General features: G+C 48.5%; 1 protein-coding gene and 1 long non-coding RNA gene across 3 annotated transcripts in view; one reads left to right on the forward strand and one right to left on the reverse strand.

Moving 5' to 3' along the window:
• Positions 1–1,547: 1,547 nt before the first annotated feature.
• The window catches only part of tbc1d22b (TBC1 domain family, member 22B), a 41,349-nt gene continuing 26,287 nt past the window's right edge, over positions 1,548–16,609 (reverse strand). For both annotated transcript variants that reach the window (XM_049016764.1, XM_049016765.1), the window contains 4 exons: positions 16,187–16,262; positions 14,534–14,661; positions 9,225–9,320; positions 1,548–6,627 (listed from right to left, as the gene is read on the reverse strand). In XM_049016764.1, the coding sequence (XP_048872721.1) occupies positions 6,499–6,627; positions 9,225–9,320; positions 14,534–14,661; positions 16,187–16,262 (429 nt within the window). In that variant the 3' untranslated portion in view covers positions 1,548–6,498. The remainder of the gene's footprint in view (positions 6,628–9,224; positions 9,321–14,533; positions 14,662–16,186; positions 16,263–16,609) is intronic.
• LOC125744681 (uncharacterized) lies at positions 12,714–14,524 on the forward strand. The gene is made up of 4 exons (XR_007398472.1): positions 12,714–13,057; positions 13,666–13,703; positions 14,236–14,349; positions 14,388–14,524. It is a non-coding gene; the product is annotated as an uncharacterized LOC125744681 (long non-coding RNA).

Here is a 16,609-nt window from a genome sequence, read left to right on the forward strand (position 1 = left end):
TGTGTGTGCGTGTGTGTGTGCATGTGTGCGTGTGTGTGTGTGTGTGTGCACCAGTTCCCCAGCTATGGTACTTCTGCATTTCCGTAGGTTGTTTAAATCACTAACACTCACAGAAGACGACAGAAACTATAAAGTGAAGATGATAATTAGCCCAATTAGGACATTTTGTTGAAAGTGGAGAATAAATTATCAGATAAAACCCCTGAAGACCAAGACCACTGCCTCTGATTAAAGGCAAACACAAGGATGAAAGGAGACAAAGACAAGGCGCTGGGACCGCATGCTGTTAGATGTTAATGGGCAAACAGCAACTGACATACGATTCACATGGGAGTGTGTGGAGTAATAGCCGGTGAATATAAACACAGCCGCACACAGCACCAGGAAAATATGAGAGAGGCCACTAGCAGTTGCGGGCTCCATCACCGGCACAGGGTCATTAACCTTGCGAAGGCTCCTAATTAGCACTGACATTTCCTGAGGAGGAGATGAGAGCAGACTCACTCCCCACACGGCACAAGCTGTACCGACAAGCAGATTTTTGTATTATTGTCCCTGAGTCACTGAAGCTTCACCTTTCGGACACCCATAATCACCGCTTCACTTCAGGAGGAGGCCAAATCAACAGCAAGCACACCGGAATGGAGGCTGGCATTTGTGACGAAGGGAGCGACTGCAGTGTCCCTCAATATAACTTAGACCACAATCAGCAAATTGTTTTCCAATTCAAAGGCCATAGCCAACTTCAGCATTTATGCTTGGTGTATAGTTTGCCTTTTTCAAACATATGACGCCGACACAAACTAAAAATCCTGTGACCCCGACCAGCGTCAGCGATTAGAAAATGGATGGACAAAAATAAAGAAAAGAGCAAACAAACAAATAAATAAATACTGTATAGACAGCCCAATAGATAGACAGATAGATAGATAGATAGATAGACACAGATATACCAATAGACAGACAGACAGACAGACAGATAGACAGACAGGCAGACAGACATAGATATACCAATAGACAGACAGATACATAGATAGATAGACAGATAGATAGATCTATAGATAGATAAAGCTGAAAATATGCAGCCTTGGCTGAACTGCACTCTCATTGCAGACAGTGCCTTTATAGAGAGAGACGTGCAATTTTTCAGGCTTTAATATGGCTTACAAAAGAAATGTCAGATTGCGTTGCTTTACTGGGAACTTGGTAGGAGAGGCATCCTGGGAAGGAGGGGTGACCTGCAAGGCCTCCATACAGCACTGCAGATATCAGGCAGTGCAGGGGGGGGCAAACACACGCCACACAGGGGGAGAAGCATAGTGACCCCATCCATCCATATGATCACAAGGCTGCACTATCTGTAGTCCATTGTGAAAGGTAACATTATCACTATGGAACGTTAATTCACTTGGTATTACCACGCTCCATAATTTCACCAATTATAGACAATGTATGCATGACACTACATATAATTCTAATTAAGAACTTATGACTCACAGCTGGCACAAAAAAAAAAAACTAATGAACACAGACACGTACAAATCATATTATGAGAAGATAGTTTAATATAAACAAAAGGCAAATATACAGCCAGTCACTCTTCTTTCATTAAGGCTCAAAAAACAGCATTGATCACAGAAGCATTAAGTGGACAAACAAAAAGTGATGACTGTTTTGGCATATTTCAAATGGGGGGGGGGGGGGGTGACATAAAATAAAACTGGTAACACCAGAGGTGCTTTGAGTTCATGGGACAGTGCGGGTAAATGGACGCAGGACCTGCAGATGCCTGATTTTTGATGAACACGGTCCTTCAAGAGGCTAAATTAACAGCTACACCAAACAAAAATCCAGGATATATGAAATGCTACGGTGCAGCCAAACACAGACGAATCCAAAGCAATAACGTGGCATTAAACACCATCTTTGTTTTACGTCGAAGGCAAATATTTAACGTCATGGTTTGTCAATGGCAGTACTAAAAGACCAAAGTCATTCGGCTGTGTATTTGTTCAGCATGCTGACGTCTCGGTTTCAGCGGCTCAGCCAGGGTGTCGTGGGCTGGGAGAATCAGGAAGCAGACGATGGTGAGCAGCACCGGTACAGTAGAAGATCTGCACCCGGGGCGGCTCTCAGGTGCAGGCAGTCTGAATGAGGGGGTTTTCACCAGTTTGACAGATTCTTGCATGTTTGTACCAACAGGGCACATAATTCTCATATATTTCTGTATCTTCTTCTTCTAGTTTTATAGATTGGCCTTCACAATCATGTTTTGTTTAAAATTAAGCTAATTTATTTCCAACCTATTATGTAGACTAAAGACTCATGCTTGCGCAGCAAAGCTAAAGTGTGCTCCTTTGTTTGCTGTTATGAATTATTATTGTTGTTGCTGCTGATTAGAATGACCTGCATCGTATCTCTTTCGTTAGCAGTAAATCCTATGAGAGTGATTCCGAAGACGCAGTAAGTACTTTCTGAAATTTAAACCCTTAATTTCTGTCTTAATCCTCTGCTACCTCCTCCCTGATACAAATCTCCGTCTACTTTGCCCCGCACTTAGACTGAAAATCAGGCAATGCCGACTGGCAGTCTTAAATGTCTCTGTTCTGCATGGGAACAGACTGGTTTGGATTGACATCCTTCCTAGCTCTTTATCTCAAAATCACTACTGAATGTCACAGTGAAGTAGTCTAGAACCACTTCTTCCAAACCAACTTCAAGCTTTAATATAGGCCAGTCGATTACTACTGCCTTCAATATGTTATAAGTACATTTATATTATAATAACGTCTGGGTCCAAGTTACATAACCAATATTAAGGATACTTCTGTGATTTCTCGATATTGCATTTTAACTAGAAAGAAAACATGATACAAAGGACTGTCTGCTGACCTCAGGCATGTAGAGAGCTGGATCGCTGTTATTGCAAACAATATTGTGCCACACAGACAAACAGAACCCAAATCCAATCACTGCCATGTTCTTACACTTCCTTGAGAATTACCTAAAAAACTGAAATGGTGATGCTCTGACAGCTCACTCCTCCCGTAGGTTAAAAATAAGACCACACCAGTAAACACAGCCTGGAGAAATTTGACGGCAAGCTTCCAGAAAAATCCTCTCCCACTGCTGAAGTGGAAATAAAACTCAGATATATATTTGCAGGGCACTCCTAGTGCTGCGCTGCAGTTTGGACGTAGGAGAATAAAATAAAAATTATCGATTAGTTGACAGAAGAGTGTAATTCACAACAGCCAAAGAAAATTATTGCTGTAGGAAGAAGGGAACGTATTCAGACAATGCAGCGCTGCTTTGGAAACCACAGAAAAGCTTCATGTTCGAGGGGGCTGTGCTATGAGCAGGAAAGGTGAAGGCGGGGGTGGGGGAGGGGGGGGGTCAAATGGCAAACAAACTAAATCTCTTAAATACCTTTTTATAACCATTCAACACAAAAATGTTCTGAAGTACAGCGTCAATGAAAAATTTTGATTAACTCTCAGGTATAAGTAAAAATTACAGGTATTCAAATGATTGAATTTGTGAATGCAGGACGTTGTGAATGCAAGCTAATTCTGTGTAAATTCTTAATAAATATATAAAACAATTATGACAAACATTTGACAGCCCAGAAATAGCAAGTAGCGGGGAGTTTTTCTCCAATGAGCGCCCTCTGCAGGTAAGAGGGGGGCAGCACAGGAGGAGGGCAGGAGGTTCTCCCATAGGCGGCCTGACTGGAACTCGTTCTCTGCTTTCAAGATAAGCAGCCGCTGCAGTCTCACATCAGACGGCATGTAGGAGGACGTATCTACATCCGCAACAGTCATGATCCACCCAAGGAGCCAGTTATTATGGCCTGGAGTGCCGTGCTGCAGATCCCACGAAACGTCCAAGCCTGCGTGAGCATGCCTTCAAAAAGAAAACTCTCCAGCTAATTTCAGTTACCCTCTCATGACATTCCCAGTATCCTTATGTCGCATTAATGATTTCTTTGTAATAAATGATTCCACCCACCAAAAAATACTAACAGACTCATAACCTTGATATGCTTCAAAACCATCTTCACCCATGCATGGGTCTTTCTACTGCAGGGGCCGATGAAGTAATTGCAGTAGCATCCGCGTGTGATCTCATTTATCCAAGAAGCCGGCCTCGCAGAAAGTCATATTCTGTTCCAAGGCATTTCCACTGGCAGCCCATTCTGCACCAGGGAAATGTGCAACAGCATGAGATTCCCCCCAAGGAATTTAAGCACACCACAGCTGCGAGTTATGATTAAAGGCACTCTTATGGTACCGCAGAAATGAAGTCCCACGCAATCAGCAGGGCACTCCATTCCCCCTGTTTTTGTTTGTTTTCTTTCATCACTCATTACTCTAAAACAATATATGAAACAAGTTTGTGCCCCTGTGCAGTCAAGAAAATCCTTCATTGTGTGAAAATGTTCCAAATACTTTATTAAAATCACTAATACACTGCTGAGATGGGATAAGAGGTTGTTTCTGATCCCCGATATCACCTTCAGGCTTTGGTCCAATGTCACCAAGTCCAAAGGCAGTCAAAGTCAAATTCCTGTGACACCAAATTATTCGAATTGTCTGCATTTCAAATAAACAATTAGTGCAAATCAGCTATGCTACTCCTGTAAGGGGAAAATGTCTAGCGGAACACAGTACATCTTATGTAGCACAGCATAAATGATTAATGTTTGTTAATATACGGCTGGAATCAAACTGGTATGTCCTATTTCACAGTCCAGTGGCAGGCACCTGTGCATCTCACTGCACACTGCACTGTGTATGTAACAATTAAACTTTAAACCTTTGATAAAAGCACAACAGGAAAGGTCTACTGATTTTCTTCAGGGAGATGAATTCTTAGATGCTTTCTATCCAAGGCTTTCCACATGATCAGGAACTTTCAGATTGTCAAATTAATACACAAGGTACAAAAAACAAACAAACAATTAATCTTTTGCTAAACTCTCCCAAGAAATCTCTACGGCCATATCTGTCTATAAGGAGCCTCTGGGGGCAGCACTGCAGGGGTGTTTCAAATGTTGCTTTGGGGGGGGTGGGGGTTAAGGCAAACAAAGAGTGAAGACTGTCTGCATGACAGAAGGCAGGCTTGGGCTGTGGTCTGGCTGTCGGGTCTCACCACAGGCTGGCCGACCTGCTTCAGCTCCAGCTAAGCCGGACACAAGCGGCAAGTCGGGGCCCAGTGTGCTATTTCACTGACAGCTGCATGTCTGGAAAGATCATAACTCTAAATTTAATACACTAATCCCTGCCCAGTTTTAAAAATCACCCCCATTCAATGGCAGCTAATGCACAGTTAAACTTTTCTCTATTTTTCCCCATTTCCATAGAATATTTCCCCTCCAGTGACTCACTTCTGCAGCTGATTCAAATAGAATAAGATTATCTATATGTATTTACAATACCTCTATATTTTGTTATGTTATCCAATACAGACTAAAATAACAAAAAGATCCCAGAGTGAGAACCAAGCACACCCGCAGTGTTCCTTTGCACTGATCTGTGTTTGCATTGGTTACACAATGCCACCAATTTTGCAGCAAGTGTGGCTGGTCCTCGTGTTCACAGGCTGAATACAGTGGAGGAGACTGGGGGCAAAGCACACACATGATTGCCCTCCCACTGCGCAGCAGCAGCACAGCCTTACAGCTGTGCACGGCCTTCTGTCCCATACAGCAGGGTTCTAGGACGCCCCACAGCCTGGGCGACACCTCAGGTCCAGAGCCGCGTGCATCGATCCCAGTACAGCTCTGCGGCGCAGAGCAGGCGCACTGTGCAGACAGACTGCAAGAGCTGCAGTCCATGCAAACGCTAAACTGTAACAGACGCAAAGAATGCAGAAAGGGACGACAGGTCGGAGGTCAGGGGAAGCGAATGGTGCCGGGAGCAGAGTCACGTCTGCTGTGGAGAGGCAGGAGAGATGGAGGGTACCGGACCAAGCAGAAGCTGCACTAAGTTCTGGACCAGCAGCTTCAAAATGATAGAACCAGAGTACATCGGGTACATTCCGTACCCTTGAGGGACAACATCACAGAGTCTTATGCTTTACGCCTCTAGGCAGGTATCATACAGGAAGAGAGAGACCTGATGAATTTTTATTTTTTTTTTTACAGTCCCTGGCAATCAGAGTGTTCGGTCCTGCAGTGCTTCCTGGAACTGGCAGCCTGGGAATGTCCAGCCCCTCTTTGAGTTCTTTATCAGAAACTGTAACAGACAAGTAGGTAGATAGACAGTTCTAACCCATCACAGTCTGGAGAGGGAATGCCCAAATAAGGGGCAATCAAGGGATTGGCACCCTGCTCCTGTAGCCATGGGGCTACATGTGCATTTTCTGTGCGTGTATAGCAGTCTATATCTGTAAATGTCTTATGTCAAAGCAGGAGGACTTGGGTTCCTCATCCAGTACGTTCCAAAGCACACCTGCATCACTATCGAGGTATACACACTCCATTCGTGGATGGAATTATCTTCGGTAGTGGTTGGGCGCATCTGCGAACATGTACTTCAGCCTGTAGGCTTCAGCGAGCAGCAGTCCCACTTCTTCGTTGCCCCAGTGAATTGTGGGTAGGTTCTGGAGCAGCATGAGCAAGCTCTGGAAAAGACCCGAAACGATTCCAGTCTTAGTGAAGTTAAAACTCTGTGGGCACCGAGATCTGTGCTTTCACACTAGGGAATTTATAGATTGAGTGGATGTGGGGGGGGGGGGGGGTTAGGCTTCTAATGGCCAAGCATGAGTGATGGGGGAAGAAATCACCAGAACCATCAAAGGTGAAAGAGAAAGTTCCGGAAAATAATAACTGAATTTTTCATTTCTCATTTGGTGACCACTGAGCTATGAAAACCATTAGAGTGTGAAATATGTCTGTGAGGTGCTTGTTAAACTGGGAGGCCAATAATTTCAATTGCAATGAAGTGTTTGACCAGCCATAGTGGGTTTAAAGGTTTAATTTTCGACAGACAGACAGGCAGGCAGGTGGGCGGGCATGCATGCATACTGTACGTACATACATACGTGTGTAGTATCTCACAAAAGTGAGTACACCCCTCACATTTTTGTAAATATTTTTATTATATATTTTCATGAGACAACATCGAAGATATGATACAATGCTAAAGCAGGCAGTATACAGCTTGAATAACAGTGCAAACTTGCTGTCCCCTTAAAATAACAAACACACAGCCATTAATATCTAAACCACTGGCAACAAAAGAGAGTGAAAATGTCCAAATTGTGCCCAAAGTGTCAATATTTTGTGTGGCCACCATCATTTTCCAGCACTGCCTTAACTCTCTTGGGCAGGGAGTCCACTAGAGCATCACAGGTCGCCACTGGAATCCTCTTCCACTCCTCAATGATGACATCACACGCTCCACCACCTTCCGTTTGGGGATTCCCCCACAGATGCTCAATAGGGTTCAGGTCTGGAGACATGCTTGGCCAGTCCAGCACCTTTACTCTCAGTTTCTTCAGCAAGGCAATGGTCGTCTTAGAGGTGTGTTTGGGGTTGTTATCATGTTGGAAAACTGCCCTACGGCACAGTTTCTGAAGGGAGGGGATCATGCTCTGCTTCAGTATGTCACAGTTAGGGATGGGAATTGAGAGGTGTGCATCCTTTCACCACAGCAGAGCAAAACGCTTTTCAGTAGGTACAAGCTATGAAATGCTTTCATTAGTTTTGTATGTCAGTACATTGTAAAGCAGATGTGTAATATTAAACTAGGGTGTTGTCCACTTTAGAAGCATTAGTAAGTTTAACATTATTTAGGTGTTAAGAAGATGGTCTGGTTTTGTGGAAATGTGCCTGTCTGCTTGTTACTACAGTGCTATAACATCCATTCCATCCATCCATTTTCCAAACTGCTTATCCTACTGGCTCGCGGGGGGTCCGGAGCCTATCCCGGAAGCAATGGGCACAAGGCAGGGAATAACCCAGGATGGGGGGCCAGCCTTCAGGTGCTATAACACATATTTTTTATTTATTGTTTATTTATTGTTCATATCACACAACAGCTAATAGAACAGCTGCTTTTGGTGCCGAAAACTGCATAGGATTACAGTTTTTCTTAATAAATATATAGCTAACTAGGTCTAATTACCTGCCCATCAAATTATAACCAGTGATAAATTAATATTTGATTATTTTACAGAGATCAGGAATTGATAAGGGAATCGACGAAGAACCGGATCGATAAGAAGAATCGATGATTGGAACCGACATCAATAATTCCTTAACGATTCCCATCCATAGTCACAGTACATGTTGACATTCATGGTTCCCTCAATGAACTGTAGCTCCCCAGTGCCGGCAGCACTCATGCAGCCCCAAACCATGACACTCCCACCAACCTCTGCAGCACTCATACGTCTATTTCCAAAAGACACCCTCTGGATATGACACTGAGCACGTGCACTCAGCTCCTTTGGATGACCATGGCGAGGCCTGTTCTGGGTGGAACCTGTCCTCTTAAACCGCTGTATGGTCTTGACCACAGTGAAGCAGCTCAGTTTCAGGGTGTTGGCAGTCTTCTTATAGTCTGGGCCATCTTTATTCTTTTTTTCAGATCCTCAGAGAGTTCTTTGCCATGTGCTGCCATGTTGAACTTCCAGTGACCAGTATGAGAGAGTGTGAGAGCGATAACACCAAGTTTAACACACCTGCTCCCCATTCACACCGGAGACCTTGTAACACTAAGGAGTCACATGACACCGGGGAGTGAAAATGGCTAATTGGGCACAATTTGGACATTTTCACTTAGGGGTGAACTCACTTTTGTTGCCAGCAGCTGAGACATTAATGACTGTGTGTTTAGTTATATACATGGGTGTCGCCAACATTCAATCTGAGGGGGATGTGTCCCCCCCCCATATTTCAGAATTATTCCTTTGGACTCCCCCACATTTAACATAAAATATTAGCTTTATGCCAGTGTGTCCCCTCCCACATTCAAAATGCTTCTCAAGCCCCTGATGTTATACAAGCTGTACACTGACTACTTATTGTATCAAAGTGTCATATTTTTTATTGTATCAAAGTGTCATATCTTCAATGTTGTCCTATGAAAAGACATAATACAATATTTACAAGAATGTGAGGGGTATACTCACTTTTGTGAGATACTGTACATACAGTGAATACATACATACATACGTACATACATACATACATATATGTGACTGACTGTGTGTACCTGAAAGTCCACCATGGACAAGATCTCCTTCCTCCATTCGATCAGAAAGGCAGCGCAGACGTAGAGGTGAAAGTGAGAGAATCCCTCAGCTTCAGCCTGCCGAAACATGTGGATAAAATGTCTGAATAAGAAGCAACGACACGAACACACGTGTGCACTCACACACGCACACACACACACACAAAAGGGATAACTCAATATCAAGGGCTAACCCACCAACAGACAGGGCTAACCCACCAACAGACAGGGCTAACCCACCAACAGACAGGGCAAACCCACCAACAGACAGGGCTAACCCACCAACAGACAGGGCTAACCCACCAACAGACAGGGCTAACCCACCAACAGACAGGACTAACCCACCAACAGACAGGGCAAACCCACCAACAGACAGGGCTAACCCACCAACAGACAGGGCTAACCCACCAACAGACAGGGCTAACCCACCAACAGACAGGGCTAACCCACCAACAGACAGGGCTAACCCACCAACAGACAGGGCTAACCCACCAACAGACAGGGCAAACCCACCAACAGACAGGGCAAACCCACCAACAGACAGGGCAAACCCACCAACAGACAGGGCAAACCCACCAACAGACAGGGCAAACCCACCAACAGACAGGACTAACCCACCAACAGACAGGGCAAACCCACCAACAGACAGGGCTAACCCACCAACAGACAGGGCTAACCCACCAACAGACAGGGCTAACCCACCAACAGACAGGGCAAACCCACCAACAGACAGGGCTAACCCACCAACAGACAGGGCTAACCCACCAACAGACAGGGCAAACCCACCAACAGACAGGGCTAACCCACCAACAGACAGGGCTAACCCACCACCAGACAGGGCAAACCCACCAACAGACAGGGCTAACCCACCAACAGACAGGGCAAACCCACCAACAGACAGGGCAAACCCACACAGCAGTAACAGCCTCGCAGCTTTGTGCTTCAAACCGAAAGGAAATGCAAATGACAGCATTCTCTGCTAATCCGGGACGCAAAGGTTGGATGAGACTGCGGCTCCAGCACAGAGCTGCTGTCATGCCTATAAAATGGCGGCCTCTCGGCCAAACCCCCTCTCCCCATTCGGTCTCCTTCACTCCGATCATTTCCCTTTATCCCCAATGCGCGCAGCTCACTCGTCAGACGTGAGGAACAAAAGCATTCCGCCGTTCGGCTTTGTTTCGCTCGACCCATCTGAGAGGCTGGCTGTGAAGCGTTCATCTGCCATGAGGTGGGATGACGAGAGCTGGGGGCGAGACGGTGAGCCGGGAGCCTGCTTTAGCGCACCTCGCTAATGGCCTGTCACGCTAACAGCCTGCGAGAGAGGCCGCCACCGCCACTTTACCTCCCCACCTCTCTCTGCCCCCCCCTCCTTTTCACACATCCTCAGAGTAGCCGGCCTCCAAGACGTCCTCTTCTGTGCGTCTTATTCTGAAGCCACAAAAAGCCCACAGACTTCATAAAGGGCTGTTAAGAAAAACAGCTTCAAGACTTGGAGGATATAATAGAGCTGCAGAGCTGCAAGCACCAGGCAACCTAAAGACGATCCAGGAAGCTGGGCTGTTCCTCTCTGCACACCCAACACTCCCAAGTACTTAGAAAACTGCGATGTAAGCCTAAGCCACGCGTATCTGACCCGAACTTAGAGGGAGATGGCGGCTAATCTGGAGTTTGACTGCAGCACCTTGGATATCTGTGGCATCAAAGTGCACATTGTTCCTGCTTGATATACATGACTGTCCATATACCACCACACTGGCAAGGGTGAGAGAGCTGAGGTAATCAATGGATTAACCTTAGGGGGAGGGCTGTAGTCTCTTCAAATTCGTCCGACCCCTCCACCCCATAATGTTTCTGCAAATAGACTGAGAGGAGAAACCCTGACACCCCCCCGCGAAGCGGGATGCTCACGGCTCCCGTCACTGACCGGATGTCGCGACGGACCAGCAGGGCTACAAATACTGAGCGGGATTGAGACAGTGAATGGCAGCATGGGCGGCAGCAAGCAGGGATACCAGACAAAGGATGGAAATACGGAGAAGAACCAGCAAGAGCAACAAGAAGAGATCACCATAGCTGGCTCTCAACTTCTATCCTCTCACACGGATTAATCTGTTCAAGGCTGGCTGCACTGCATCTCCGAGAGTTCAACCTCACTGCAAGGGCAGCATAACGCAGTGTGATTCAGAATCTGTTCACATCCAGTAATTACCATTAGGATCAGTGTACTGAGTTCATAATAGTAATAGTTAGTCTTTCGCTGTTGAGGAAGTGTTTTCACTTGAATCCAGTGGTATTGTATGCATGAACTGGCAGTAATTACTATACATCAGCTAACTAGCTGATACAGCCTCTGCCCCAGAGAACTGGTTATTTTCACAGTGAAAGCTGGGCTTTGAACTCCAGGAGAGGAGACGGCCTTGAACAGATTCAGGCGTGGGGGGTTACCGAGAACACTAGGGGAATACAAAAAAGATCGACACTGTGAGCTTCACTGCAGGAAAACACACTGGCCGTTTATAATCGCTATGCGGCCACTGGCACTGATTTGGGTGAGGCTTGAGAAAAGCTACCTTGATGATAACAGCAGATGGAGGAGATGAGAGGAGAAAGGGAGGAGCGCGGGGGGGGGGGCAGTGTAAGGGTGTCCCGTAGTCCCTGGGGAAAAGACAGCGACCCCGTAAGGGCAGGACACCTGGGGACCGAGCTGGTACCACGAAGCGAGCTGGTACATCCCCAGCAGCTGTGCGTGGGTGAGAAGGGATGCCCGAGAGTCCAGCCATAGTGCAAGAGACGAGGCTCCCTTCAGATCAACAGTAGCGATAAGGAACAGCAGAGAGGTTTCTGATCCTGAGAGTGCAGTAAGGCCCCCCCACGTTAAAAGCTTGCTCTTGCGCGGGATGCCTCTGCCTGCAATGCCAGCCCAGGGCTATAATTGTACAGCGGACACAAACACGCCACTGTCGAGGTTCGAGTACAGTGCAGGTGCATGAGGCGCACAGTGTAGCAGGTCTGCAGGGGGGCACTAACTTTCTGATCTTTCAGGAATCCCATTAAGCTGAACGCGTTCATGGCTAAACCCCCCCCCCGGAAGGATGCTCGCTGTCACACTGCTCCTGACTCCCCTCAGCCTTGATCAGCTTTAGTGACCCTTGAGTGTGAACCTTGTCTTATCACCTCATTGCCTTCCTCCCCCATTATAACCACCCCCCCCCCCATCCTCCAATCATTTGGAGTCTGCGTCTACCTTGCCTCTAATATCCTATTCCCCTTCTGGGACGTCTGTCTTCTCTCTCTTCCTCCAGCACGCTCACCCTGCTTCTGAAAACTGATACTTAAACTACACGGTCTTAAGATATTTATTTCATATCCAGATGATTACTGAGCATTTATGAGTGGACATGCATATATGTTTTATGTTACATATCTTAGTGAGCAGATGCAGATGGAGTAACGTTACATTAAATGACAGATGTGAACACAGGTAAGTATTCAAAACACAGGGTGAATGCAGAGAGCGGCAGGTGGATCAGCCCTGCAGATTTATGCTTCCAGGGTTAAGGGTACAAATTCAGCCTCTGGCTCTCCCTCTGTAATGGCTTCCCATACAGGTCTATGTACACAGCAGGCGGAACAGATTCCCGTACAGGAGTGCGTACATTTCAGGTGTGACGGCCTCCCGTACAGGAGCGCGTACATTTCAGGTGTGACGGCCTCCCGTACAGGAGCGCGTACATTTCAGGTGTGACGGCCTCCCGTACAGGAGCGCGTACATTTCAGGTGTGACGGCCTCCCGTACAGGAGCGCGTACATTTCAGGTGTGACGGCCTCCCGTACAGGAACGCGTACATTTCAGGTGTGACTGCCTCCCGTACAGGAGCGCGTACATTTCCGGCGTGACGGCCTCCCGTACAGGAGTGCGTACATTTCAGGTGTGAGGGCCTCCCGTACAGGAGCGCGTACATTTCAGGTGTGACGGCCTCCCGTACAGGAGCGCGTACATTTCAGGTGTGAGGGCCTCCCGTACAGGAGTGCGTACATTTCAGGCGTGAGGGCCTCCCGTACAGGAGCGCGTACATTTCCGGCGTGACGGCCTCCCGTACAGGAGTGCGTACATTTCAGGTGTGACTGCCTCCCGTACAGGAGCGCGTACATTTCAGGTGTGACTGCCTCCCGTACAGGAACGCGTACATTTCAGGTGTGAGGGCGTCCCGTACAGGAGCGCGTACATTTCAGGTGTGACGGCCTCCCGTACAGGAGTGCGTACATTTCAGGCGTGAGGGCCTCCCGTACAGGAGCGCGTACATTTCCGGCGTGACGGCCTCCCGTACAGGAGTGCGTACATTTCAGGTGTGACTGCCTCCCGTACAGGAGCGCGTACATTTCAGGTGTGACTGCCTCCCGTACAGGAACGCGTACATTTCAGGTGTGAGGGCCTCCCGTACAGGAGCGCGTACATTTCAGGTGTGAGGGCCTCCCGTACAGGAGCACGTACATTTCAGGTGTGAGGGCCTCCTGTACAGGAGCGCGTACATTTCAGGCGTGACGGCCTCCTGTACAGGAGCGCGTACATTTCAGGTGTGAGGGCCTCCTGTACAGGAGTGCGTACATTTCAGGTGTGAGGGCCTCCTGTACAGGAGCGCGTACATTTCAGGCGTGACGGCCTCCCATACAGGAGCGTGTACATTTCAGGCGTGAGGGCCTCCCGTACAGGAGTGCGTACATTTCAGGTGTGAGGGCCTCCCGTACAGGAGCGCGTACATTTCAGGTGTGACGGCCTCCCGTACAGGAGTGCGTACATTTCAGGTGTGAGGGCCTCCCGTACAGGAGTGCGTACATTTCAGGTGTGAGGGCCTCCCGTACAGGAGTGCGTACATTTCAGGGGTGACGGCCTCCCGTACAGGAGTGCGTACATTTCAGGTGTGAGGGCCTCCCGTACAGGAGCGCGTACATTTCAGGTGTGACGGCCTCCCATACAGGAGCGCGTACATTTCAGGTGTGAGGGCCTCCCGTACAGGAGCGCGTACATTTCAGGTGTGAGGGCCTCCCGTACAGGAGCGCGTACATTTCAGGTGTGAGGGCCTCCCGTACAGGAGCGCGTACATTTCAGGTGTGACGGCCTCCCGTACAGGAGTGCGTACATTTCAGGTGTGAGGGCCTCCCGTACAGGAGCGCGTACATTTCAGGTGTGACGGCCTCCCGTACAGGAGCGCGTACATTTCAGGTGTGAGGGCCTCCCGTACAGGAGCGCGTACACAGATGGTGTGTGAAGGTGCCAGCATTCAGGTTCCCACCTGGTAAGTATCCCAGAGGCGGATGGTGCAGCGGAGGGGAAGTTCTCGCATTAGGAGGTTATTCATCCACCGAAAGGCAAACTGCAGGTACTCTACTTCATACCGCCGGAAGTGGCTGTGCACGTCCTCTGTGGGGAGAGATGTAATGACATAGTCTGCCAGCAGGTGGTGTGCTGGTGAAGGACCAGAAAGCCACAGGTTTAGTTTCCCCTAGCTTGCAATTTAAGTTGGAAAAACTATGCATGTGTTGGTGATCTGCATATATAACAATACGACATGAATATCCGTCCACTTAGCAGTTAGTTACAGTACAATATTGACAGCATTCTGTTTGAAGGAATCCATCAAGCGGCTTGTAATTTAGGCCGTATCATCAGGCAGGCCCCCAGGCTGCGGCTCATGGCCGAGAAGTCCAGAAGCAGCTTGGAGACTCCCACAATAAATCACGCCACGCTGTGTCTTTACCTCGCACCCCAATTAACCTCTTTATCTTCAGACCGGGGGCCTCAGTCAGCAGGCAGCATCTTAATCACACGCTCGAGCTTGTGAACCCCGCAGCAGCCCCACCTCTCACTTGATTCTCACTACATGACACAAAAACTTCTTTGGTTTCTTTGAATGGGGCATCTGCGGGGTGCTGGGTGTGAACCCTGGCCATGCTCATCCACAGCACCTTGAGCCGCGCTCCCTCTCACCACCACACACTCTCGTCTTTGATCCCAACGGTAGCCGAGAGCCGTAGACAAAGAGAACGGACTGCTGCGGTTGGCCGCGGACGGTGCGAGGCTTTGTTTTTATGCTTTCTTCTGGCCTCTATTAATCAGCTACATTAGACAGAAAGAAAATTAAGTTCCTAAAGAGAAAAGCAGGGTGCCATTACCGATTAATGCTAGCTGGCTTATTGGGGACTTTGACTGAAAGGACGAGGAGGGAGGAAGAGAGGTAAGCCTCAAACGTGCGAGATTGGCCTGGTCCGGACCCGACGACGATGCAGGGAAAGGGACAGGACTGACGCGCTTAATGGCGGGGTGGGGGCCGGTCCTTTGCTCTTCGCCGGCGTGTTCTTTGGTATGAAGCGGTAATGGCTAGTAAGAGACTCGGGCAGTGGCAGAGCTCCGAGCAGATTCACTGAGTTCCATATTGCTCCCCCCCCCCCCCCCGTGACGCACGCTCATTCCTCTGCAGCGTAGTGCTGGTTATGCCGCGGCGACGTTGCTGACCTCGCCAGGCGTTGATTGATGGCGCGCAAACGCCCCCCCGGCGGCCGCTGCCTTTTACGGGGCCCCGCTGTCGATCGGCATTCAGCTTATTATTGCAGCAAACAATAACAGCGGCGGCAGTAACAGGCGGGTGGTAAATCAGGGCTGTGCAAGACGACAGGCAGAACCAAGGCTTGGGAGCGGGAGGGACCCGCCGGGGAGCCGGGGGAGGCGGCGGGAGGAGGCGCCAGGCGGTGCACACACCGACCGAGCGACGCTCCTTACTGTGAGGCGGAGGACAGGCTGGCTCTCTACAGCGATTCGTGCAGATGACTCAGAGCTCAGCGCATCTCGGTGCGGACATCCATCCAGCATCCCGGCAGCGAGGTTTAAAACGAGCCGCGTCCCCAGAAGACGGATGACGACGACGGCGGGTACGGGGCAAACATCTCACCATCGATCCTGCTGACCAGCTCCTCCAGGGCCTTCACCTTGATCTGGATCCCGGGCTGAGCAAAAGTGTAGTTATCCTGCCCGAGAGCAGAGAGAAGGAGCGGGGGTGGAGGGAAAACAAAAAGCACAAGGAATTTAAAGGTGCTGATCAATCTTCCCCTTTTCCTTTTCTCTTATCCATCTTCTTTCAGCCAACAGAGAAAATGGAAAACTCCTAGCATCCCTTTCTCCTGCCCATTCAGAGTTTAACTGATTTTGCTGCAGCGCTTCTGGCCACCCCTGTAGACTAATAAATCCAGAGGCAGGAGCCTGTGTGTCTGGGAGCCGACACTGAAAGCCACAGAAGGCGTGTCGGACCGTGAGGTCAGGCTGTGCTGATTATCCAGGAACGGGCCAGTTAATACTAGAGTTAAAATATCACCAA

Source organism: Brienomyrus brachyistius, chromosome 6 (assembly GCF_023856365.1).
Source record: "Brienomyrus brachyistius isolate T26 chromosome 6, BBRACH_0.4, whole genome shotgun sequence".
NCBI classification, from domain to species: Eukaryota; Metazoa; Chordata; class Actinopteri; order Osteoglossiformes; family Mormyridae; genus Brienomyrus; species Brienomyrus brachyistius.